This window comes from Hippoglossus stenolepis, chromosome 17, assembly GCF_022539355.2.
Source record: "Hippoglossus stenolepis isolate QCI-W04-F060 chromosome 17, HSTE1.2, whole genome shotgun sequence".
NCBI lineage: Eukaryota > Metazoa > Chordata > Actinopteri > Pleuronectiformes > Pleuronectidae > Hippoglossus > Hippoglossus stenolepis.
In genome coordinates, this window is record NC_061499.1 from 4,734,675 (window position 1) to 4,761,045 (window position 26,371).

The 26,371-nt window shown below is 42.7% G+C and overlaps 3 protein-coding genes across 17 annotated transcripts in view; 1 reads left to right on the forward strand and 2 right to left on the reverse strand.

The window, feature by feature from the left end:
- Window positions 1-1,284: 1,284 nt before the first annotated feature.
- eva1bb (eva-1 homolog Bb (C. elegans)) lies at window positions 1,285-6,671 on the forward strand. Its single transcript, XM_035182434.2, has 3 exons — window positions 1,285-1,719; window positions 5,223-5,361; window positions 5,507-6,671. The coding sequence occupies exons 2-3, from the start codon at window positions 5,295-5,297 to the stop codon at window positions 5,947-5,949; spliced, it is 510 nt and encodes a 169-aa protein (XP_035038325.1). The 5' UTR covers window positions 1,285-1,719; window positions 5,223-5,294; the 3' UTR covers window positions 5,950-6,671.
- A 1,030-nt stretch (window positions 6,672-7,701) lies between these two features.
- On the reverse strand, window positions 7,702-19,972 carry thrap3b (thyroid hormone receptor associated protein 3b). Of its 5 annotated transcripts, XM_035182431.2 has the most exons (12): window positions 17,571-17,976; window positions 17,261-17,391; window positions 14,837-14,991; window positions 13,595-14,380; window positions 12,272-12,874; window positions 11,754-11,947; window positions 11,484-11,595; window positions 11,301-11,376; window positions 10,482-10,642; window positions 10,161-10,392; window positions 9,614-9,763; window positions 7,702-9,390 (listed from the first exon to the last, which is right to left on the reverse strand). In XM_035182431.2, exons 3-12 carry the CDS (start codon window positions 14,956-14,958, stop codon window positions 9,151-9,153), a joined length of 2,676 nt encoding a protein of 891 aa, XP_035038322.2. In that variant the 5' UTR covers window positions 14,959-14,991; window positions 17,261-17,391; window positions 17,571-17,976; the 3' UTR covers window positions 7,702-9,150. The 5 variants fall into 5 exon arrangements, with proteins under 5 accessions (XP_035038322.2, XP_035038321.2, XP_035038323.2 ...); XM_035182430.2 differs by lacking the exons at window positions 17,261-17,391; window positions 17,571-17,976 and adding an exon at window positions 19,863-19,972; XM_035182432.2 differs by lacking the exon at window positions 17,261-17,391 and having other exon boundaries at window positions 11,754-11,920.
- Window positions 19,973-22,757: 2,785 nt separating this feature from the next.
- Window positions 22,758-26,371, reverse strand: part of LOC118124417 (MAP7 domain-containing protein 1) — a 29,505-nt gene continuing 25,891 nt past the window's right edge. For all 11 annotated transcript variants that reach the window (XM_035182153.2, XM_035182155.2, XM_035182152.2 and 8 more), the window contains 5 exons: window positions 24,647-24,751; window positions 24,519-24,569; window positions 24,379-24,433; window positions 24,054-24,290; window positions 22,758-23,394 (listed from right to left, as the gene is read on the reverse strand). In XM_035182153.2, coding sequence (XP_035038044.2) covers window positions 23,384-23,394; window positions 24,054-24,290; window positions 24,379-24,433; window positions 24,519-24,569; window positions 24,647-24,751 — 459 coding nt within the window. In that variant the 3' untranslated portion in view covers window positions 22,758-23,383. The remainder of the gene's footprint in view (window positions 23,395-24,053; window positions 24,291-24,378; window positions 24,434-24,518; window positions 24,570-24,646; window positions 24,752-26,371) is intronic.

Here is a 26,371-nt window from a genome sequence, read left to right on the forward strand (position 1 = left end):
TGAGAGGAGTACGGACGCAGGAATTTCCCCTTGGCAGTTGGATCATTGTTTTGGCCTCCGTGTGTTTTTAGGGACATGTTTTTTTTTCTCCCAAACCAGCGTTGAGAGCGTCCGAATGACAACAGCCCACATAATGACTGCTTACTGGTTTGCTAAAAACACCAGCGAGCGCCACATCAACACGAGATGAACTCAGAATAGCACTTTACAGACACTCGACCGCATAAACAATCCTCTTACAATGCACAGCACAGACTGGTTTGGTGTCACAGACTCCACCAGTGGTCAGAGAGGCAGTCACATCGTTTACTACAGCTAGCAATTTAAAAAAGTCCTGCACTGAAGGAAAAAGTACGGAAGTAGCAGCAGAATAAAGTAACTGATCTGCAGGAAAATGGTCCCTATTAAATAGCAGAATCAGAGATAAATAATAATAATGTAATATCTTGTATTGTTAAAGAAAGGAACCAAAGTTGTATGGGTTCTTTCCGGACCCACACTGCATCCCTCCACTAGTTTCATGGTAATCTGTCCTGTGATTTCTACTTAATCCTGTTAAATGTACAAACGATAAACGGTTCAAATTCACTAGTTTGATTTTAGGACATTGTATTTTATGAGCCTTTACGTTTTTATGTAAAAACTTTATAAGAAAATGGGCAAGTAAATATTGCTGTGAGGTGAACAAATAAAAGTTGTGACAACACACGATAAAAACTCCATAACAACTAAACTGAAGATGTTATTAAGAATCATGAGCAAAATGTACTGAAAACTAAAGTTGAAAGTACTTCATGAAGAAACTGGAGTGTTTTATTATATCATTAGAGTATTAATGTCTGTGTGATAATAAAGTTTCCGTAGTAGTATGCAGTAGTATACAAGTAACTCAGTTTTAGTGAGTAAATGTGCTTTGCAACTTCCAGCCACACTTGCTTTAGAAATGTAGTTTACTAGAAGTATTCAATTGAAATACTCTTTAGAAAAGTACCCCAAAGTACTGTAGTGAATGTACTTTATTACTTTCCACTGGACAACAGCACCTGCTGGTTTGTAAACAGGAAGTCAAACTGTTGCTTTTCTCTCCCTCGACACTGAGATTAAAATACAAAGAGTCCAATTTTGTATTTGCACCACTGCCCCGTGCCAATGGCAGCCGACGAGCTATTTCCTGTTCCACCCTCCTGGATTAACAGTGAACAGACCTCAGTGTGGTGCAGACGCAGGGCGGAGATCCCCCTTGAGTCCTGAAGGCTCAAATCTCCAGCAAGTCCCCTTTAACAGGATTTCTATAAAAGTGGAGTCCGGTGTGGTTGTGGCTTTTTGTTCTGGACTCAGTTTAATTTTATCTCTCAGGAAAAGGAAACGCTTCCTCCTCAACATTAGTCTGAGAGTGTTTCAGGCTGGTCCTCCTCCCTCCGAGGGATGAGAGGGAGTGGATCCCAGTGTGGAGCTGCTCTCTCTCTCTCTCTCTCTCTCTCTCTCTCTCTCTCTCTCTCTCTCTCTCTCTCTCCTCCCCCTCTCTCTCTCTCTGCTCCAGCAGCTTTATTCTGTCTCTAACCCTGAGTGACCAACAGCCTCTCGCTGCTTCTCTCCTCTGAGACATGGGATCTTATCGAAAAGGCGGCTGACGGATCTGAGACCAGCTCCATAAAGTTTTTGTTCCTCACTGGAAACTTTGTGCTGGTGAAGCCGAGCAGCTCCATCAGCAACACGGAGGTGAGTGATGCTCTGATCTCATGTTAGATTATATTTAATTTCAATCTAAATCAAGCTTTTATTTCATATCAACATGTACTTTCTGTCAAGAGATATTTGTCTCTCAGACCTTTTCACAAACGTGTTCACATTTTCAATAAGATCACCCCCCCCATGCACTTCACTCTGCTTTGAAGCTATAAACTGGTTTATTGGGACTTGCAGCGTGTTCTTTAAAAACCACAGTAGCTACAACATGCAACAAACAAAAAAACTCTTTGAATATAAATGAGGAAACCCCCCCCCTGCAGCAGCAAGTGCCAGTGACAGCAGCTTCCTCTGTGAGAGACCTGCACCGTTCACTACTGTAAAATAATGTCTTTATTTTCTGCGGGTTCAGGTTTCATCTTCTGACTTAAATAGGATTATCTGAGCAGGAAACGTGGGAGGCTGGAAACGGGAATGTGTTTTACGGGGTCACATAAACAGCTTCAGCCGCTGGGGCTTTTGCATGTGTGTAGTTAAGTCGAGAAGTTATTGGACTTGTCTGGAAATGCGAGGTGTTAAATCTGTCTGCCCCGAGACTGCGGCTGCATAAAACTGACATTTGTCTCCCTCGGTTACTCGTGTTGCGCGTCCAGCTCGGATAAACTTCACCGCACAATGTGTCTGTCGTGAATACATCTGTGGAGTTGGAGCAAAGTTGTTCTCTAAGTAGGAAAACAGAGTGTGTGCCCAAAACGTCAATTCGGTAAAATACCTGTGATCTGCATTGCAAAGAAGTAGAATGAGCCTCAAAGGTGCAGACACCTCCACCAGTGTCACCGTCAGAAATTAAATCTGCGAGATCTGGATTTTTATTGGGATGAAATATACCTGATTGCAACCCTAACCCTGACCAACCAAACCAAAAAACCAAACAACCAAACAACCAAATCAACCAAACCAACCAAATCAACCAAACCAACCAAACAACCAAATCAACCAAACAACCAAACCGACCAAACAACCAAACAACCAAACAACCAAACAACCAACCCACCAACCAAACAACCAACCCACCAACCAAGAACCAGTTTGACTTTTGAGGAAATGCAGGATCTAAAATCACCATCAACCATTTCCTGTTAATCGTTCAGGAGAAGAAACTGCTTCATGAGATATTCTTAACAGCAACTTGTTGTTTTTTATACTTTGATTTCAAACAAATGAGATATAACCTGTAAATCACTGATCTGAGGAATGAAGGTTGAGAATAAACGTTTTTCCCGGAACGTCAAACTATTCCTATAAATTACAGACCAAAAAACCCGACTTGATTACATGTTGATATCTGCAGTGTGATAACTGGTCCCAGTTTGATAAACCGTCTGAACCACTGGGTGTAAAAACGCAGTCTTTAATTAAAACAAACATTGTTTGGCTTTACACTGAAAACTAAATTGCTCACTTATGTAGTTAAGGTCTGGGGGCAGCAAATTGAGGGCGCAGATGGAGTCATGCTTCTTCCCATGATTCAGTGGATCTGGAGTCAGACACCAAAGGGACTTCCAGCGTAATTAGCCTTTTCTTTTTTTTTTAAAAGCCTAAGAGAGTGTTCAGGGTCTGCCAGGAGTCACCAGGATAAAGATCAGGGTGGGAGAGAGAGAGAGAGAGAGAGAGAGAGAGAGAGAGAGAGAGAGAGAGAGAGAGACCTCACCCCCAGTGGCGGCGAATGGAGCTGGCCCATGGTCTCGTTCTCCCCGGGGAGAAAGCAACAGAAAGAAAAACATTCGGCTCCCACGCACACTGTTGTTGTAATGACAGGGAATGTGAGGGGGTGGGAGATATCAGTCATCATGTTTACATCAAGCTTTACTGTAACCGTGGGACCATCTGTGACAGGGATTCAGACCAATCCCCCCCCACCACCCCCCCACCACCAGCACTTCCGCCCAACCTAACCACTAAAGGGTCACTTCATTTTAAAAATACAACAGTTCCAATGAGGCCTGTGTGGATTGTTTTGGTCCCAATTAAAATTTCCCAGCAACTAATGTTCTGCATGTTCGACATTCATTATTCCCAGAGGATGCATCCTTGAGACTTTTAATTGGTTCCCGTGCATTGTCTGTTTATAAAAGTTGACGTAGACTCCGGGTCCAGAAAGTGAAGCCAATGCGTAAGTGCCTGAAGCCTGTATTCTCTTGAATGACCAGCAGAGGGCGACACCACTGGTTGCATAAGCATTTTCATGACCTTAAGTTCTAAACATTCCCACCAGCGTCTACTGGGCTTTGTGTTTATGCCACATTCACGTCATATCAGATTACCGTAATCACCCGTTTCCCTCTTGTAAACATTCAACATCCAAATCGTCATGACCACAGTTTTTTCAGATATGTCAGATCCTGGTTTTTATGTGCAGAAGTGATGTAAAACAATAAAAGCATCAGTGTAAATGAGGTAACATTAGCATACTAACAAAGGTAAGTCAACAAAAAATCCTAAACTATGTGTATAAATATTCTGTAGGCTACATAAAATGTGCAATTTTCAGTATCTGTCTTCAAAATTTCAATATCTTATATGTGCAGTCTTTGTATACATTGTTCATATTATTGCCATTTTTATATTTCCTAATGTTTACATTGCATATTTACTTATTTTTTTATTTTATCTATCAATATTTCTTATCTTTACTTTGCCCTTTGCTGCTGTAATAACTTTCCCAGAGGATTCTCTTATCTTAACGTTGTCAAACTACGTCTCTGCCAATTAAACTGTTACAGACAGACATTAAAATGTTTTCCACACATTTAATTGTTATTTTTCTTTTTCTTTTCCTGGAGCCGTTTCACCACCGTCCCACAACTACTTCCAATTTTTACCAGCTGCTGCTCGGCCTCTTTATGCTCACTGACTTTTTAAATCTGAATTTGTCTTATTTATACATGATCTCTGTATGACTTTCCAAAAAAACATCCTTTATTTTTATAATATTTGTCAGCTGTGACCACTTAGAAACGTCTGTGGACACAAACATCCGTTCATTAATGATTTAAATAGTAAAGAAAATAAATCATTGTAAAATAAACCTAAACGAAAATATACTGTTTTGTGAACTGGCGCTTTAATTTATACGTTTTGGAGTTTTTCCCTGTGGACATGAAAATAAAAGCAACTTTTTTTGGCATTTTTCTCTGGGAAAGAAAAATAAAAAAGGTCCCAGTTCCTTGAGACCGGAAAAAGAGCCACCTCAGGCCCTGATGTCATAAATATATAAACATCCCTTTCAGACGGAGAGGGCCTCGCACGGCTGTCCTCACCACAGGCCCGACTGTAAAACACAATGTCCCCCTCGTCTGACCTCTGACACGGCTTTAAATCACAGGAATGGAGGGCGGAGCCTCGGAGAAGCGTTTTCCCAGGTTCTCGGTTGAGCTCAGTCTTCAACTGTGGCTGCAGACGTGACCCTTATTTGCTCCTTATTAAAGAAAATGAGATTCAGATGCACGTGTGAACTTGTGTTTGTTCCGTGACAGGAGCTGCTGCTGCAGGAGTTCAGTGTGAGAAGAGCTGGAGATGGTGGAGAGCTGAACCCACAGTGACCCAGGATGGAGCCTGTGCAGAGGGACATGGAGCTGCTCACTAACAGCATGGCCACCTACGCTCACATCAAAGGTAAAGCAGATCCAGGGGTGGGGCCAAGGGGGGCACAGTCCCCAGCTGAGATTTACAATCTGCACTTCAGTAGTTGAAGTAAATGTTTCCAGCTTTGTTTACTTTGTCTTCTTGCTGATTGCGTTGTGTTCCCTCGCCCACGCAGCCAACCCTGAGAGCTTCGCCCTCTACTTCATGATGGGCGTCTGTTTCGGCCTGCTCATGGCGCTCTGCCTCCTGGTGGCCGGCATCACCTGCAGAACTCGCCGCAAACGCAAACCCCCTCCTTCCCCCGAGAGGAGACAGCTGAAGGAGTCCAGCGAGGAGGAGGACGAGGAGGACGAGGAAGAGGACGAGGACGAGAGCATCGCAGACGAGGGCGGCGAGGAGGCAGAGATCCCCAAAGTGACAGCGGGGCCCATGAGTGACCGCAGCAGCCAGTCCACCGGGACTCTGAGGAGCGTGAACGTGTTCGCCTCGGCCGAGGAGCTGGAGAAGGCCCGACGCCTGGAGGAGAGAGAGCGGATCGTCAGGGAGATCTGGAGGAACGGGCAGCCGGACATCCTGGTCACTGGGACGGGGACGATCGGACGAGTCCATTACCACTAACACACTTTGACTGTGTCGAGAAAAGACACCTCACAGACTGCGAAGGTCAAAGGTCAGGGGAACTTGTTGCCTCATCTTTTTACCATTCAGGGGGGGGGTCTTACAAAGGAGTGTGTTGAGTTGCATTATGGGAATTGAAGGGTCAAGTGTTATTGGGGGGGTTTCGTCCCCGGTCATGTTGTCTTCACTCCATCCAGAGAAAAGGAAGAGGAACAGTCAAAGCAGCAGATTATTCACTTCAGAGACGAGCAACGACCAAGACAATCAACAGGAAGTCGACAAAAATAAACAAATCTCATAAACAAGAGAAAAACAAATGTGAAAAGCATCAAACTAAACTCTGACCAGACTCCTGACAAACAGACAAAGGACCAATCCACAGTTTCACTGAACACTTATATTAGCTCCTTTGTGGGGACGTGTGAAGAAGAGAGAGGAGGAGGAGTCTAAAAAGTCTTCTGCCAATCCAGAGGCAGCGATCTCGTGGAATTAACCAATCAGAGTGTGAGCAAACTAAGTTTCATGTTCAGGTTCATTCACACATTCAAGCTTAATCAATCTTAAGACTGAGTCAGACTCAACCGCCAGAGTCAGTGTATTTCTCCTCTTGTGAACTTGTTATTGTAAATTTCTTGTGTTTTATATTTCTTGTGACATAAATAAGATTTTTTTTCATCTGTATTTTATCTTTATAATGTGAATAATAAAATAATTTAACCACTTTTTGAATCGATTACAGGACACATGTTCATTACTGTCAATATTCAATTTAGAAATTCCATAAACTCTTTTAAGGATGCTCAGCTAATCCTTTAACCTACAAACCATTTTCAGTAATGGGCAATTATCTGTTTCCAAAAAGGAAAAATTAGTTTAAATCATTTTGCAGCTCTGGCGTCAGAGGCAGTTTCACGGTGGCCTGACGTTAAAGGATCCTCACAGAAAGCCTCCAGTCTTTTTCCAACATGTACATGAACCTGTGTCTCTCCAGCTCCACACTCGTCCTGGTAAAGACACGTCTGTGTGTCCGAGGCCATGAAAGAGTCTTTCACCTCCAGCTCCACTGTAGATTTTACCAATGCAGCGTAAAAACCCAGCGACATCCCAGGAGACTGAATTTTTTCCTCGTCCGTTCATGAAAAGGCCGATTATGTTACAGCTGCACGTCACAGAGAGAAAGAGTGAACTCAGACAAAGTGAGACGAATGATCCTCATGTTTTCACCCTGACTTGTTCTTCTCCTGCAGCTCAGAAGACACACTGATTTTAAGAAACACAAATTGTGAGGATGCTACATAAAGTTCTACAGGTTGATGAATCCCTATGGTCAATTTTCGAATAGAACATTAGAAGAGAATAATATTTGTAGGTAAATATGAAGCTACAGTGAGCAGACAAAAGTCCAAAATAAAATAAACTTAGCTCCAGTTCCCTGTGACCCTACAGGATAAGTGATATAATGGCAGAAACACTTAGAGTCAGTTTAAGTTCACAACCAAGAAAAAAAAATTGTATTTTCTTAACTTCGACACGTGCAGATCAAGTTTGAGTGAAACTAAAAGCTTTTCACCTCCACTGTTTATGTTTGTTTGGCAGCAGGAATACACAGAAATTACAGAACAGATTTCCACCAAGGTTGTAAGAAGAAATAGGCCGAGAGAGAACTCGTTAAATGTTGTCATGGATCTGGACAAAGGATCTTTTTTTTTAAAGTGGTTTTATTTCATGGAATCTCAAGAACCACACTTCTGATTTGCCCTGAATCAAAGAAGAATTTATTAGACAAGTAATTCAAAGCTCTTGAGAACAGTAAAAAAAGTCTTGAACTTTTGATTAAACAAAAAACAAATGATACAGTCCTACAGTTGTGTTTAGTACATGCACTATGTACAGTCAAAAGTGAGACGACGAAGTGGGATTCACAAAAACTACTTCTAGCTTGTGTCGACGCTTCAAATGAACAGGTTCGTATTTTGCTACTTGAAAAAATGTCGTGTCACAGATTTTCAGGTTTCTCTTCACGTATTCAGGTTCAGCACAAAGTTTCAACTGCAGGTCTTTGTTACGAGAGAATCGCTGCAGTTTGTATTTAAAGAAAATTTTGTTTTTCCTCCCTCAGACGTTACGATAAGAATAACTTATGTCGTATAATTCTATACACGCACTATTTCTTTTTATTAAAAGTCTAAACAAACGTAGCCACTCACCTACACTGATATCACAGAGGCAGGAAAACCTAACGTGTCTAAAGCAAATCAGAAGATTTTCTTTTTTGTGCCAATTCTTTTAAATGTATTAGTTTTTTTGTAACTGAAATCACAAATCGAAGAGAATATAATGTAGAACACATATAAAATGTCTTCACCTCCTAACGAGGGGAATCAAGGTGAAGTGAAACAGCTCAGATAACAGTGACGGACATCAACCGTCCAGGGGTTTAACAGAGAAACGTTCACGTTGTATGATCATGTGTCGATGACGAATCACGGGTCAGGTTCCCACTACTGATTGGTCCCATGGAGCGAGGTACGAATCAAACACATCATGCAGTCACGTCAAAGATTGATCACGGCCCCAAAAGGAAGAAAAAAAACAAAAAAACAGAATGCCTTCCTGTACCTTTAAGCAGATCACATAAGCACAGTATTTTTTATTTTCTAAGGCACAAACTCCTTTCTTATTAAATATTTTCCGAGAATATCCGTCTTTAAACTCGGTGGCCTCGGTAATCGCTCTGTTACAAAGACGCGGCAGCAAAAACGAAACCGGTCAAACTCACCGTCACGTAAAAAAAACAAACAAAAAAAAACACACTCATCTTACAGAAGCTGCTTTCAGACGCGCAACGAAGTCCGGACATTTTCCTCGGAGTTCACAGAGAGAACGCAAATGTCCGAGTCGGTTGCTCTGAACATTCACTGCTCACTTCTCCAGACAATCTCCCGCTGCGTTCTTCGCGGAGCGAAAGGCGAACTCTCCGGAAAATGTCCAGAAAATAATTGGGGTCTGGTTCGTGTCTGGAAACAGCTGCACAAACAGAGCACTGCTTTTCATTCAAGTCAGTAACAAGGTTTCACTCAAACTAAAACACATTTTAACCGTTAAACCATGAGATGACTTCGAGGGGAGAAACAAAGAAAAAATAACCCCTTCACCACGACTCTGACACGCTGATAAAAGTGGAGGACGGAGCGGAGCAGGTCACTGCTTCGGGCCGGAGGCGTCGCCGCCGCCGCCGCCGCCGCTCTTCACGTCTTTGTGGTCTACTTCTATTCCGTCGTCTCCCATGTCCCGCTCTTCTCCTCCCTGGAACATGTCGTGCGTCCACTTCGGGCTGCTGCCTCCCTTTCGGTAGACGAAGCGGCCGCGGCGAGCCGGGAAGGAACCCCGGCCCCTTCCGCGGTTGTCAATCCAGGTTTTCTCTCCGTCGCGGTCATCGTGCTGGAAGGAAAACGAGGCGACGTTAACAGAACAAGGAGATAAAATTGTGAAATAATTGATTATTTGAATGTTTTAATCCCAGTTTTTAAATGAACATGTAGGATTTTCAAGTATTAATTATCTTTAATAATCTGTTAATTAAAAAATATAAAGAAAAATACCAGTGGTTATTTTCTAAACCTGAAGGTGGCGTCTCCATGTCTTGTTTTCTGCAGGTGCTCACCAGGTAATACTTCCTGCTCTTGGGTGTGTACTCAGGGTCCCACTCCTCCTCCGGGGGGCGCACTGGAGGATTCATATTAGCAGGATTTCCATTGCCGTTGTTGCCTGGATAATTTCCTCTGTTCCAACCTCGCCCCCTCACTCTGGGGAACTGGAATCAAAACAACAGGGGAATTTTGAATTTGCAGACAAGAGACACAAACACACATTCTACAGTAAAATGAGTATTTCTGATAAAACAGTTTTAAGTCGGAGTAAAAAACAGAAGAACCAGAGAGGATGAGAGGGACAGAGACACAGGCCACACCGATGGAAATCAGGCATTGGTTTAGTGATGGGGTGAAGTTCCACTGATTTCACTACGTTACCTCGATTAAAATCAGGTAATGCATGGAATATTTATGATAGAGTCATCATCATCATCATCATCCACATTATGTTCCTTAGCATTAGGAGGAAGGAACAGAGCAGAGAAGTCTACAGTGATGAGGTTAGGACAGATAATTGCAAGATGTCAGCACATCAGTGAAAAAACATTTCAAACTTACAAATCCACGACCTCGGCCTCTGTCTGGGGCGTGGCCCTCGTAATCCCGGGGGCCTCTTTCCCCAGGTCCCCCGCAGTCCCTTGGGGGATAACGTGGGTGAGGGTAGCCCTCCTCCGATTGCTCCATCCCCTCGCCCATGTAGGGTTTACCTCTGAAATGTGGAGGGTAAGGGGATGGAGAGGAGGAGGAGGACGAGGAGGACGGGGAGCGATCACGCTTCTTCTTTCCCTTCCTGTGAAATAAATATACAGTTATAATCCCGGTTGCTGCAGGAGCGCTGCTTCTAATGTCTAAGAAACCGACACGATCGATGGAACATACTTGGATTTTTTGTGGTGTTTCCCAGATTTCTCAGAGGACTTTTCTCTGCTCGGCCCTCGGGAGTCTCCCGGGCTCCTGGCTCCTTTCCCCGCAAACCTCTTGCGTCTTTCAATATCCAGCCGAAGGTCCATCACATCACCTTTGAACTTTTTACTTGGATCCTGCAGGAAGATATTTGTTTATTTACCACTGAACCGGCCGTTTCAAATGGGCAAATTATGAATGAAGCAATCAAACGTACATATTCTCAGATTCATAAACACTTCACATTATTGAGTAAACTTGACAAACCTAAAAATCTACAAAATACATGTATATATGTAGTGTTCCCTCTAGTGGTGAAAACAAAATGTGAATATTGGTAATACAAGTTACATGTTACATTAACTTACTACGTTTAAAATACTATATTCACAAATGCAGTAATGTACAAAACAAATATATCAAAATAAGTATTTGTGGTAACCAGCTGCATGCACGTAGCACATTCAAATAAATTTAAATTCACAGTAGTTTTGTGGCTTGATGTTTTTCTTTTCAGGAAAAATACTTACAAGGTAAAGGCACAGATAATCGTCCCTTGAGAGGCTCGGACTCAGGATGTTAATTCACTTCCTTTTAGCCTTTTCTTGGGTTTCGTATATACCCAATCAATAACCATATCTCATAGGCTGGGGGGGCTTGCTTGGCACTTACAAAACACAATTGGGCTCTTTTGATTTAGAAATATGCATCCTTTGAAAGAAAAGCACAAAGCTGAACACTGTCGTCTCAAGTTTGCTTGTTCCAAATACGTCAAATTTCAAAAGGGCGCGTCACCTTGTAGCTCGCCTCCTCCATATCCTCAAACAGGTGAGAGTGCCTCTTAAAGGCACTGGGGGAAACATCGATTCTCCTGAGGGGGCGAGGAAACCACTTCATGTCAGTCAGAGATAATCAGACACAGAATACTGCGCAGTGGAAATGCTTTGTTTCAATAGATCTGCTGAATGCTGTCGATACCTGTGGATTTCTGGGCTCTTCCTTGGCTTCATCATTTCTACCTCCGCAGCTTTTCTTTGGTACATGGCAAACCGCTCACTTAAAGTCATGTCTGACGAGTGGAAGTGTTGAGCTGCAAATTCACAACAGAGAAATCGATCATTCCACACACAGGGGCGACGAGTAACAACTAACGTGAAGGAGAAAACGTGCTGCAGACATCGACAACGGCCCAAACACCTGCTGTCTGGTCTTTTTGAGTGTGGACCCAAACCAGCACATATACTGTACCTTTGATATAGTGCACGATTGAGACTATGTGCTGAGCAAACAGCTCTGAGGGGCTACGGCGGAGCTGCGCTGCCTGAATGTGCTGGAAAGTGGAACGAAACTCCGGATCTTTCTTAGAGACATTCAGCAGATCCCGGGGCACGAGGCGATCCTTAGACGCGGAGGAGCTGAGAGAACAGAATGAGGGAGGATCACTGTTGAGAGAAACATGATCCAAGGTTTAATGTGAATAATATGGACAGTGATGACCCTCATGCAGGACGAGGAGGTTTTATTAGATACGTGGACAAGAGAACAGCGTTAGCACCTCATTAGATCTTCTGACTGAACTGAGTTAAGATGTACTGAAGGTTCCTACACTGTATCCAGCCACTTGCTTCTATCTGCATTGTCTTACTTTTTCATACTTGACATTTCACATGTTCTATGGTATATATATATATATATCAAAAATTAGTTGTCATATATTTGGGTCAATACACTGACAGTTCTTTACACGAATGAATTACTACACGTACCTGGGCAGCTCATCTAAAGAACCGAATTTGAGCTCAAACTCCTCCCTTGAAGATGACAGACGTACGGGGGAGTCCTCACGAGGAGGGAACGCTCCAGGGAAAAGGGGGCGCTCTTTCTCTCGAGACGTTGACGTGGCAGGGGACAGACTCCTCCGGGGCTTCTCCTTCTTCTCCTTCTTCTTGGACTTCTCCTCCTTCTTTGAGCTGTGCTTGCGGCTCCGGTACATTTCCTCCTCCATGTGATCGATGGGCTCAACCTCTTCTTCATCTCTGCGGGTTTTCTCCTTCACGGACGGGTAGGACGTCGTGTAGATTGGCTCGTCCCCCCACTTCCCGAAAATGTCGCGAGCCGTCAGGGTTGTTTTGTTCTCGCCGTCCTCGTCAATGTCCTGGTCTTTCATGCCGTGAGACTTGAGGAACTCTTCTTCTCCAGCATCAAAGAAGGGATGCGTCTTGTCTTCCTTGGCGAAAGAGGAGGACGAGATGCTGAAAAGGTCTCCGGGCTTGCTTCCTTTCTCGTGGTCTCTGTCTTCGGCGCTCTGCTCCTTCTCACGACCGTTCTCCTTTTCAGCTGCCTGTTTGTTTTTATTCTCAGCCAAGAACCTGAAAGAGAGAATAAATTGAATTGAATTGACTCATTGTTTTCTTGGTATTTATCACAAGAAAAATTGGCCTCACACCAGTCAACACTTCATCTTCAGTCATTAAACCAAGAATCACTGCATCACTGGCAGAGATGCATTTGGTTAGGAGAAAATAAAACTGAACAGATAGCGCCTCCTTGTGGTAGGAGCGATTTGTTACCTTTGGACAGGGCATCAGTTTCCCTGTGTCCTGTGTTTATGCTAAGCTAACTATACAGGAACTTATTGTTAAAAAGATAAGAGTGGAATCACTGTTCTCATCTAACCTGAACAAACCTAACTCTCAACAACAAAGCTCATAAGTGTATTCCCCAAAATGTCCAACAACAATGTATTTATCCTGTATGAAAAATGCCCAAACCTAATGTAAACAGTACAGACCAGGACTCACATTGCAATAATTATACTCACGTTAACCGTCATCGTCCTAAGAAGGTGGGATTTCATATAACTTCCTCTGAGCGCACAGAAAATAGCCGGCTACATTTTCAATGGACTTAAAATCAGGAGTCCTACGTTTCATTCCATTTTAACCTGTAATCTTCCAGGGATCTTTGTCAAAGGCTAAACGTGTTTGAAAGAAAAATAACGTTCATAGTTTGTGAGGAAGATTAAAGAAATAAAACAATGTGATTAGATTGAAAAAAATAAAACGTAAAGAAACAAATACTAGACGTACTTTTTGAAGGCAGCAGAGATCACAGTCTTATCTCCAGATTTGGCCTCTTCATTTGAGAAGAACCCGAAGCCGCCGAAGGAGGCGGTTTGTTCTGACTTCGTGGGGCTCTTGGGTGGAGGGGTCACGCTGCCGACGGTTTTCCACAGAGGACCGCTGCTGCTGGGTCCCTTCATCTCAGAGTCACAGAGATCGTCCTCCTTCTTAAGGTTAGCACGTTTGGGGCTGGTGTCGTAGTCGATCCATTTCCCCCCGGATGCCTTCTCAATAGCGCTGCCATCCGCGGCGTGACCTGATTTCTCGGGTGGACTTTCTGCGAGCTTGTCTTTGGCTTCCTTGGAGCCACGCTTGCTCTTGCTGCTGCGATGGCGTGGGCTTGAGGACCTGGATCGAGAGGATTCGCTGGAGTGCTTGGAGCGCTGAGATCTGCCCGACGATGAGCGGTCGGAGTAGTGTGAGCGGCTCCGGCTGCCAGAGCGCTTCTTAGGTGTGCGGGAGCGGGAGCGCCCCCTCCTTGGACTGTGCGAGTGGTGGTCCTGGTCGTGGTGGCGATCGTGCCAGCCTCCGCCTCCACCACCCTGCCAGTTGGATTTATGGTTGTAGCCACCGCCTCCTCGGTTCTGGTAGTGACCACGATTATAATAGCCGCGGTTTCTGGGTCTGTAGTGGAACGGCCTCCTGTAGCCGCGGTTGTAGCCTCTGAAGCCGCCTCTGTTGTTCTGATAGTCCCTGCTAGGATAGTTTCTGTAGGAGGGAGTGTGAGAACGAGAGCGGGAACGAGACCTGGAGCTGCACGAGAGAGAGAAGGGAAAAGACACAAGAAAAAAAACAATGTCAGCAAAACAATTGATCTGAATGATTGTTGGTTTTACCCCTGATATCAACACCAAAAATCCCTTTGAGGCTCTAGAATAAAGACTCTAAATAGATTGACTCATGGTCAATGGCTAACAAATGCAAGACTTGTGCTAAAATTCATTTATGTAATGTAACATGACTCACACCGATACCTGCTGTCGTGCATCGAACAAAGAAAACAGCCAAACTAAATATTTACTTAGTATTTATTAAACGGTTCAATGGGTTTTAGCTGCTCTGCAGGGTTACAGTGGCTGCTCTATAATCATAAACTACATAATTAAAAGATCTGTCAGGACCTGCTGAATCTATTCATACATAAAAAGAAGAATTCATGAGGGCACCAAACTAAAATGCGTTGATGTAAAAACTGATGACTGGATTTACCTGTAGCGACGTTTCCTGGATCTTGAGCGGGAGTGGCTCCTAGAGCGAGATCTGGAGTAGGATCTGGATCTGGACCTCGATCTGGAGCGAGACTGAGCGTGAGTGTCTGGAGCCTTCGACATCTTTGCACTCAGGCCAATTTAAATATTCTTGTCCTTAAAAAACATAAAAAAGAAAAAGGAAATTAGCTATTTAAAGTTATGAGGTATTATTACATGGTGACAAAGTTAGCAATGGTTACAGTGTTGTGTAAAAACATCAAATGCATTTCAAACAAATCCTTCACATGAATCAGGATTGGACAGCCACACATTTCCAGACCAGCTGAGAGGTCGGGACTGGAGCACATGCGTGACACCTCGTCACCCGTCACCAAGACCTCTGAACCTCAGTGCTTTTCAAGTCTCCCACCTACAGCCCCTAAAGCCTCACGTGACCTTCAACTATCAGACAGAAATAAATAAATCAACACCAACATGGTGATGACACAAAGCTCAGCTCAGCTTCAAACGTGCGGCTGGAACCGCGCGTCAACATGTGCACATGAGACGGCAGCAACGTGACACAGGTGGAGGAGAGAATCTGTGCAGACGCGAGGTTCAGGCTGAAGAGCGAGGATCCCAACATCAGAGGCTATACCTGAATACTGAAGCAACTCCACAAATACATGGACCCGACCAACAACAGACCATTTACACGAGCACTCTGCGTGATCGTATTCTATGTTGTTTGGTTTCTAAAAGCAAAACTGAGGCGAGTTAAATGTCTTTAGCCTAATAACGTTTATCGTTGCCGACTGTTGGTTTATGGGTGAGCTACTGGATAATTGGAATTTACCCAAGCGGTTTAATAAAGTATCCAAACTATGTTATAACTCTGCCTGCACAAGAGAACAAGATGTTGAAATGTTTTTACAACCTCACCCAACTAAATTCAGTCGTCTATCTTGTCTGTTCTGCTTCTGTTTGCAGAGATGCATCGGCGATAACTCTAACAAAGCAGCGGCGCTGGAGCTTGGTTTAGTGCAGTGTATCAACGAGGAATGATTTTACTGCAACAAGGATGTAAACCAGGAGGTGACGAAGAGACACTGCTGCTGGTGACGTCAACTCATCTTCTGTTGAATTAAAGTCTGACGTATTTGCATTTTCTTCACCTGGAGGAGCCATTCAAATGCATAACAGGGGCGTTTAACTGCATGTTGTAGAATGCCTGAAACTATTTCACGTATGAGGGGACAACAGTAGCTGTTGGCTAAACAATGGTTTGCTCCCTTTTCGCTCCTTCCCTGAACCTCAAGTTTCCAAGACACACACTAAAGAAAAGAAAAGACCTTGTTACATTCTGAGGGGTCCCTGTTTATAACCTCAGCCAAGGAGGGTTTTCATTTGGCCCCCGGTCCGTTTGTTGGTTTGTTTAGCAGCAGGATTAAGCAAGAATTTCAGTAGAGGTTTCCAAAAAAAATTGGCGGAGGGACGATAGGAGGCAAAGATCAGATGTCGTCTGTGTGTCCTGCATCGAATTTAACAATCTTACACAGGCAGTGAAGTTATTGTTGCAGAACTGGTTTTGGCTGGAAAGTGAGCTCTGCTGGTTTTGTGTGCCGATGATCTATGGAAATGTGTTTGCATACTGTGTACAACCAAACACAAACACGGTGTAAACATGGCAGGAAATAACTTTGTGTGACTCCTGAGACACAGAGAAGTCCCCAGCAAAGGCAGAAAACAGAGTGAAAGACGATTAAGTCCAAGACAAGTCAACTTCAGTTTCGTTGGCTCGTTAGATATGAAAAGAATAAGTATAAGTAAGCTACAAATATACTTTCGCGTGGTTGAATGTGGTGGCCTAAAGGGTAAATAACAACACTTCACTATCACAAGTCGCACTGGGTCCAACGTTCAGTTTGGTTTTTTGGTTGTTTATTCGGCTGATTTTGTTAATCATCGCCATTTACAACTATTTGCTCAGAGGCTGAATAAGGTTACGTGTTTACTGACCTGGTGCCTCTGAGTTAAACAGCAAAGAGACAGATTCAACTACAGACGGCCTCCGATTTGTAAAATGTTTTGCTCGTTGGTTTTCAAAATAGCTGCAGGTTAATTTTCTGACTATTCGTCCACGTAGGAGGTTTATTTTCCTATGATCCGTTAATAAATCAATCATCAAACTCAATTCTCAGGTTGAAGATGATCCAATAATCATTTACACGTCAAACTCAGGTCACAGATTCATATTCTGATGATCAACTAATTGATTAATCGTCAAACTTTCTGACGACTGACCAATCGAAGACACTGGTTGATTTTCTGATTATTGATTAATCGTCAAACTCAAGTAACACAGGTAAATATTCTGTTGATAAACTAAACAATTAATGATCAAACTCATGTTATAGGTTAAATTTTCCGTTGATCCACTAACCGATTAATCGTCACACTGATGTGTTTTGATCAGGAAACAGTCCACAGACCACAGGCCACACTGGGTTCAATGGTCAGTTCTGTCTGTTGTCTTTGAGTAAACCGGTTGAAACTAAGACACAGGTTGAGGAGCTGCAGGGAAATAAACTGGTTAAATAAATGAACCATTTAACTAGAATAACAGATCAGCAACGAAGTCCAACAAAACCTGATCGAACCTGTCGATCATGTTATTCAACGTTACTCCACATTTCACCACCTTCAACCAACTTCCGGGCTGATCCACGCTAATGAGGCCGGGCAGCAGTTACCTTTCTCCCGGGGTCCGGCCGCCTGGATGAGGGCTGGGGTTGTTTTGTAACGGATAAGTGTCCGCGGGAGAGGAGCGAGCTGAGGCCGGGCTCCGTGCGCTGCTCGTCCGCGAAACTCCTTCCTGGTCTCACCCACCGACGGATGTTAGCCACCTAGCTTGTTAGCAGCGGCTAGTTAACCGACGAGCGGGGCACACACAGACCGATTATCCCCCCCCGGTAAGAGACGCTGCGTCCGGTCCACCGTGTCCCCTCCCGCTGGATCCGCCGGGGAACGAGCGGCTGTGGACGTGATTCGGGCGGAACGAGGCTTTTCTCCGGATTTAACGGCAGCTACCGATCGATTTACTCACGATGCTATCCATCTTCTGTCGCTGCGGCCAAACCACGCGAGACTCCGCGAGACTCGGCGAGATCTGGAGAGGTTGTTTACAGTGGTGCTGGTTCTCACTATTTAGAGATTTGTATTTAATATTATTAGTTTGATCATTGTTGTTGTTAATATTAGATTTTTATTATTTTTATTATTTTTGTTATTATAAGTAGTAGTAGTAGTAGTAGTATTAGTAATGTTATTATTACAGTGGTGGTAGCTGTTATATCTAGAGCTGTATTTCTTATTTTTGTAGCATTTTATAGAACAATCTGGATATGAAAACAAAACCTAGTCCTTTTATTATTATTATTATCATTAATATGTTTTTTTTATTTTTTTAGTAGTAGTAGTAGTAGTAGTAGTAGTAGTATTGGTATAATTAGTAGTAGCAGTATTATTATTATTATTATTATTATTATTATTATTATTATTATTTTCACCATCTCCTGGCAGGGAGCATAAGATTCAATACTTTATTGCGACACATCTCAGTTGTTTTGGAATTTGCCTCAGTGTGCCCACGATGAGATTTTGTATTCGTTATTCATTTCTTTCTTTCTTTCATTTAGTTTATATTCAACTGAAGACATTCTTTATTCTCAATTTTATTTGTTTACCACCAAATCACAACATACGTTATATAAGTAGTACTTCAGTAGTAGTTCTTTATATTTGTATGTACGGTATAACTTGGAAACTTAAAATAAACGACAATACAATGGCAGCCAAACCTGCATTAATTCCAGCTTTGCTTACACACCCTGTAGTGGAAAATGCTGGAACCAACCCAAACACACAACTGTCCTGCAGCGCAGCTTTAAGTTGGCGTCTTTACTTTGCACTATTTTTGTCAGCCTGAGCCACATAATGCCTCCTGTTCCAGAGACTGATCCAGCCGCTCACTAACCAAACACCAACAGACAAAGATAGTTATTAAAGTCATATTCCATGACATCTCACTCATATGTTTTCTATCAGTCATATAAAAGGAAACAAATATTTAATCTAAACCTCAAAGACTCTTTTATTTAACTTTTACAATTATCTGCTCTGTGATGTTTGACCCTTGAGATTATTTATTTCTCATTTCATTTTTTCTACTGTTATCCAACGTGTGAAAGACTGAGGAGCTGCAGCCGAGCCTCAAACCCAAATTTCTGTGCTGATAGAATCTCACCCAGTCCACAGCCAGAAGACCTGGTTTAAATTCTTACAACTCAGCCTGGCACGCAGCGACCAAGCCACCCCTCGTTGACCTTCGACTAACACTGTCATTTTCCTTCGCAGCACAGGTGCTGGACACCCGGATGAGCCAGAGTTAAAATTAACCCTGACAAATCTCTCCTTTGGCCACAGTTTGGAATCACACACGGCTCTTTGTCTGTCACTCGTCGTTACGAGCTGTTTATGGTCTCACTGGAGGTTTGGATTCCAAGGGGCAGAGGACAACTTTGACCAGTGAGGTCATGAGATTAAAGTGAGAATAAAGTCAGTAAGACTAAAGGGACGTGTTCACCCACTGCATTTGGGTCATCTTTTAAAATAGAGCAAACAAGCAACAACATATTTAAGACTGAAGAAAAAATTTAGAGTTTGTTTGTTTTGTATTTAAATTTTTTTGATATATTTGGGTGTGGTTTTCAAATTAAGTCATTACTGGTGTCTTCCACACCCCACATGTATATTTTTTTTACTTTTCATTCATGCATTTTGTTGTTGTATGAAGTGAACTAAACTAAAGAAATTTTAAAAAGTTAAAGTCACTGACACCCACAACTCAAATTACAATGTCTACTTCCTCGGAGAAAAGTGAGAATTCCGCAGTGCGCTGAAATATTTCTATGGCATCACTGTAAAAAACATGACAGCACAATAAACACGTAAAAGCATTTGTGTGTGAAAATAAAACGGCTCACCTCGCAGGGCAGAGGGAAAGTGTCGTGGACGCAGAACGAGCGAGATGGTTCATACAACCTCGTGCGGAGGAAACCTCGGTGAAAGGTGATGAGAACGTGCACAGCCTCCTGCAACCAGCTGTCTGACAGACAGTCAGGAGATCACATCTGACTTATAAATAGTTCCCTTCTCTGGAGGCGTTTTCAATGATGCTGTTTGAAGAGAGCGGTTTTAAAGAATATTTGTAATGAGCCTCCAGGCCGGTGAACGGAGAGAGAAATGTACATGTACAGTATGTGTGTGATGAGACAGAGCAAAGTTTAAAAAAGCTCATTAGCATCAGGCCATGACGGTAACTGTCGCGTGGAATCACTCAGCGACGCGACATATGTTCTGACATGTGAATACTGTTGGTTTTGGATGAAGCACAAGTGTGGCTGCACTTCAGGCTCAGCCTCGGCCCCTTCAGACTCACTGAAGCTCTTCTGTTGAGCTGCTTTATTCACTTCTATTTCAATTCAATTTTATTTGTATGGCACCAAATCATAATATACATTTACTAAAGGCGCTTTACACAGAAGGTCAAGACCTTAAAAATGATAGATAGAGAATTATGATCCCACACTGAGCACAGGGCAATAAACCAACAGGTTCTTGATTGTTTTTTGTTATCACAGTACTTTTATTTATCCTTTTTAAATGATGTATTATTTCATCTTTGAGTTTAGATTTTGTGTTACATCATTTCCCGTCTTTTATTGAAATGAGATTGTATTGATTTGCTTCTTGTCATGCTGCTCGTTCTATATGTTTAAAAACACTTAAATCAGGTTCCCACTGTGCCACAGGTCTCATCACATCAGTTTACTATAGTCCTCACCAGGAACAAGAAGATAATCTCAGGATAAAATCTTTATTTATAAACGTGTTAAGGTACCTGATCTAACATATATCTGAAATTTAAAACCCCTGCTCTTCAGTCCAGATCCTAAAACTCTTGATGCTAGTGATAAATTTGAAACTTGGAAAGATGAAGTTCAGTCCTTCACACCATACAAACCACCTGAATCTGAACGTAATGGAACCTGAGTCATGTTGTCATGTAAACATATAAGATATAATAAGATATAATAACATATATATATTTGGTAAACAATGGAACAGAACAGTGGATTTCTACTCAGACAGAGAAGCAGGTGGATTCAGATTATTCTTAATGTGAACTGATGATGAGAGACTCTCTGTCTGTATCATATGGTGACTAACCTCTCTATTTATAAAATCACCACCCAAACCAAAGTAAACAGATACAAACAACAGGTCCAGGATCACATCTCTGTACCAAATGGCAGCGTGGTCCCAGAGAAACAAGCTCCTGTGTATTTGGTTGGACATTTGATATCCTCTCGTCCCTGTGGCAGATGCTCTGTGGCCGAAGCTGATTGGCTGCTGCAGCCGTGAGATTTCTGTTTGAGGACAAAGTTACCAAGAGACGAGGTGAAGACAAGAGCGACCACAAAGCGTCTAATATTTGATCGCTAGAGTGGCATCATAGCAAGTGGACCTGAAATCCCACGCACGCACTTTTGATCCTTTGGCCGGACTTCACCTCGGAGTCTCTTCTCTGTGCCACTCGGAGCCGCAGGCAAACAAACAGTGCCGGCTGAAAAACACAGAACCAGTCAGATCCTGCTCCAGTTGGCTATTTCACACAGAAGAACCTGCTTCACAGAGACACCCACTCACTATCAAACACAGACAAGAATGCAAGTATTATATGAAAATTACATAAAAAAGTTTTTTAAGAAAGTTGTTTCCAATCTAAAAACATATAAATCAAGTCTAAGAACTACACCATATTAACTTGTGTTAGGTCGAGAGGCCTCTTACTGGTTTGAACTGATCTTCATTTTTGAACAACAGTCTTTTAGCAGTCGTGGCCAGAGTTTCCCTGGATTTACCCACATATCTTAAATAAATAGGCAAATGTTGAGTCGATATAGAAATGGACTCCAGTGCTCTGCTTCTAAACAAATATCTTAGATTAGCACAGAAATACATAAATTAACTGTGTGTTTCTGAACTTTTCCCACCTCAGTTATAATCTACATTCACCACACGGATTGTGAAGTTGTGTTTATTGGTGCAGAAATATAGAAGAAGCATTAAAGCCTTCATGAACTTGACTGGGGAGTAAAACAGTAGATTGATACATTTAACATGTGAATCTCAGTTTCATGAGTGCTGCCCTCTTCTGGTGTGAGCACAGTCTGTTGATAATGTTATCTAAAATCTATGATTAAATTCAGTTATGGAAGAACCACTCAAAAGTTTTCCAGTAAAAATAGTGAGATCATAAATAATAAAAAATGACAAATACACATATTATTAATACTGTTACAAGTGCAACTAAAAGTCCTGCATTCCACATTTTAATTAAATATCAATTGAAATATGCTTTAACCAAAAAAGTTAATGTAGTCATCATGAAGAATTAACCATTTTAGTATCATTTTATTGTTGGATTGCAGTTATCAAAGCATAATGACTTAAATGCTGACATATAATACATTTTATAATCTCATCATGTGTTTTGTACGCAACAAACTACAACCAATTACCATAGACAGATGTAAAAAGTAAAATATTTCCATTAGAAATGAAGCATGAAGTGGTACACAATGAAAATACTGAAGTACAAATATTGCAAATTTGTAGCTAAGTAAAGTACTTGAGTAAATGTACTTACTGACTTTTTGCCACTGAAATCAGAGAAATTAAAAACCGCACCAGGAGACTGATATTTACAAAATAACTAGACTTTTATCATGGATTCATATTAGCAGTGGTAGTATTTTCACTGTGTGTACAGAAGTTGTGTGAGGTCTTAATTTCAATGAACGCTCGGAGGCGGGTCCCTTTCATAAAGCTTTATTTCACAGATCTCCTGCAGCAGGAGGCCGAGGCAGCCGGGCTCATTACACATTTACATACACTGTCTGTGGCCAGTCCTTACGATGCTCCTCATGTTAAATAACTCAGTAATTCAAGACAAAAACAACAAACACACTCACACACACATTGTTCAACGTAAGATATAACAATAACAATATCAGAACAACAGTAATAATAACAGCCACTGTTGAATAGTATGTATTTCCAGGATCTGACGCTGTATTTTCTAAAATTTGTTGCACAGTCAGTCATCTTTAAGGTGCACTGTAAAATCTGCTTGTGACGTTTCAATAAAACCTGACGAATGCTGCACCAGAACACGCGGTGAAGACAGAGAATACTTGTTGTAGATTTTTTTTTATTTATATATTTATATATATATATATATATATATATTTCGGATGAGTACTTTCTTCTTCCAGGGCAGAGTTTATCTCCTCCTCGTTATCCTCCGCGGCAGATACTGTCGATGTGGATTCAGCGCAGTTTGTTTGGCACACTCAGTTTGTAAGCCGCTGTGGTGAGGCATGAAATCTCGTAGCTCAAGCGGAGACATAAGGCGCGTCTCCATTGGATGTGCGGGGACTCACAGGACCTCTGCAGGGGGAAGACGACAGGACGGAGGAACAGAGGTGAACGAGAGAATAATATGCACGATAACTGATATTGTTGTCAATATCATCATCTAAATAAAAAATGATGGCGACTAGACAAGGACAAATATCATTACATTTTTCTGTCCTATTTTCTTTTCAATTCTATTTTATGTTCAATTGTTATTGTTTTGTAAGACTGTTGTTGTGATTATAAGATTATTATCATAGTGGTTTTATTATGGAGGTAATATATTATTTAATAGATTAATAAATATGTTATTATAACTATTATCATTCTTATTATGATGATGATGGTGATTATTCTTGTTTTTATTATTATATTTTTTGAACCTCCCTCCTTATGCCCTTTGCCAGGTGATAATAATCATCATCATTATCATCATCATTTTGTATTATTGTTACTGCTTTGTTATTATGTTAGTTGGCAGGATTACACAAAAACTACTCAATTGGCTTCCATAAAACTTGGTGGAGAGCTGGAACGTGACCCAAGAAACAAACATTACATCTTGGTGCAGATCTGTCTCAGGGGGCAGATCCTGAAATCCTTTTTTCATTTAGTTTAATATTGTGAGACAGGGCAGGTTTTCATTTCCATTTTCATATATTTGTCCGTAGTTCTTTTTATTTGTACCGTACCTGCGACATGCTGAGGCTTCATCGGGCTCGTCTTCATCAGGAAGGGATCTCCTCCTTCGAACGCCAGGATGGGCTCGCCCACCAGCCCACTCTGCTGCTGACCGGGGTTGCTGCCGTTCTTCAGCTTGATGATCTCCTTGAAGTCCGCCGCCTCCCCGTTGGCCGAGACGCCATTTTGGTGAGCGGTTGCCTGGACGCCATTCACGACTGCACTGGGGCTCTGCAGGTTTCCAGGAGCTGCAGAGAGAGGAGGGAAAAATGAATGAGCTCATAGGATCTTGGTTAATAACATCATCACTTCACTCCTCATGAGAGGTGACGTTACCTTTATTGAGCTCTGTGTCTTTGCCGTTGACCTGTGGAGAAGCTTTGACGTCCTTCTGTGATAACAAAGAACAAAAGGTTACGTCGAGACAAGATGAAGTTTAATAGCTTTCCAGTTTAAAGTGAATCCCGCTGGCTGACCTTCTCTCCTGCGTCACTCTTCCGAGTCCTCTTCATGATCTCCTCAAGGCGCTGAGGGAGAGATCAATAAGTTAGTCAAGTGTGACACGTGTCGTGCAGTGTACAGATTTTCCTCTCCTCTTCCTCACCTTCTTCCTCTCCAGTCGCTCCTGCTCTTCTTTCTGGAAGTGTTTCTCCCGCTCGATGCGCTGACGCTCGGCCTCCTCGCGGGCCTTTGCCTCGGCCTCCTCCCTCTGCACAAAGAAAACAAAAACACGGGAATGAAGTTTCACTATAAAACCAATTAGTCAAGTTTGAACTTCATGACATCAATGCAGCTGCAGACAAGAAGCAGCAGCATGTCAGTCACTGTCAATGGAAACCTGCATTTTATTATTCTCACAAAAAATACGCCACAATAAAGCAATAACTAAAGTTGATCCTTTTAAAAATCTATGATCATAGTGTCGTAGCATGCTGCTGTTCTTCCTCTATGATCACTTGTGGCCACCAGGAGGCAGCAAGTGCTCAGCTGTCTGTGGTTTGTGCTGCAGTTTCATGGTTGATGCAGCACTGATATAAAGTGATGCATCCTGGACATAAACAAACACCTGATGGGTTTGAAACTTTCCACGACTTTTCACTGGCGCTGCAGATGTTAGGGTCAGATGCTGGGTTCAGTTTTACTCTCCTCTGTGATGACATGTGGTGTAATTTTAGAAGATCTGTTATCTCCTGATGGCGTCTCTCTCAGAGGTGGAGAGATTTCCTACTTCTTTTGTGTCTGGTCTGGAAATTATTTAGAAAATGTGTGTGTGTGTGTGTGTGTGTGTGTGTGTGTGTGTGTGTGTGTGTGTGTGTGTGTGTGTGTGTGTGTGTGTGTGTGTGTGTGTGTGTGTGTGTGTGTGTGTGTGTGTGTGTGTGTGTGTGTGTAGGTTTTGCAAAATCAGACAAATTGAGGGTAGCACTATTTTTATAAAATGAAAACCCCCCAGAGCAGCTGGATCAGCCACTGTTGTGAGGTCAGAGGTCACAGGAAGTAGAAGGTCTCTGACTCGACCATCATGTCAGTCAGAGCAAGTGAGGACAGAAACAAACTATTGTATCAGTGACACCATTAAGTGCTTCAGTGGGTATTTAGATCCAGTACAGATGTGTCGAGTCTGCAATGAAAACAGAAATGATGACGTGTGTGTGAATCACATCTGTCGAGGGTTGAGCAGCTGCAGCCTGATGTTTCTCACGTTTACCAGTTCACTGAGGTTTCCCCCGTTATCAGACAGTTTCCACACAGCGAGCACTACTCTTCTTCACCACTCTTCATCTGAAGTGAGATCTAAAAAAAACAAGAGGCCACTCCAGTCCCGAGCGAGTTTCCCTGTCGTGGTGGTTGGAACAATGGTTTGATTGAGGGCGAGAGGCAGGTCGAGCCAGTGCTTCGGGCGCTGCTTATCCGACCATCAGCCCACTGCGGAGGACGAGTGTGCGCGAGGCGAAGGCGACACAGGCCTGTCACTATCTCCCCGGATCACAATGGCTCCCTGCGGCCACCGCTCATCAGCGTTATTATGAAGGTCACCAGCTGGCATCTGCCCAGGCAGACAAGAGGCTCTCTGACGATCACATGACACACATCGCCCCGTGGCTGCAGCATGTAACCCCCCCCTTGTCTAATCTGCCCAGATGCCAGACAGTTGGGGGGTGAGGGAGTCAGAGCAAGAGTACGGTAAAGTACCCCCCACACACACACACACACACACACACACACACACACACACTCTCTCAATGGCTCGCATGCATTAATCTTCCCACAGATGGTTAATGGGCTTACTGCATGTGGGGATCACTGGGATTGGTGTTGGTTAATGGAGATG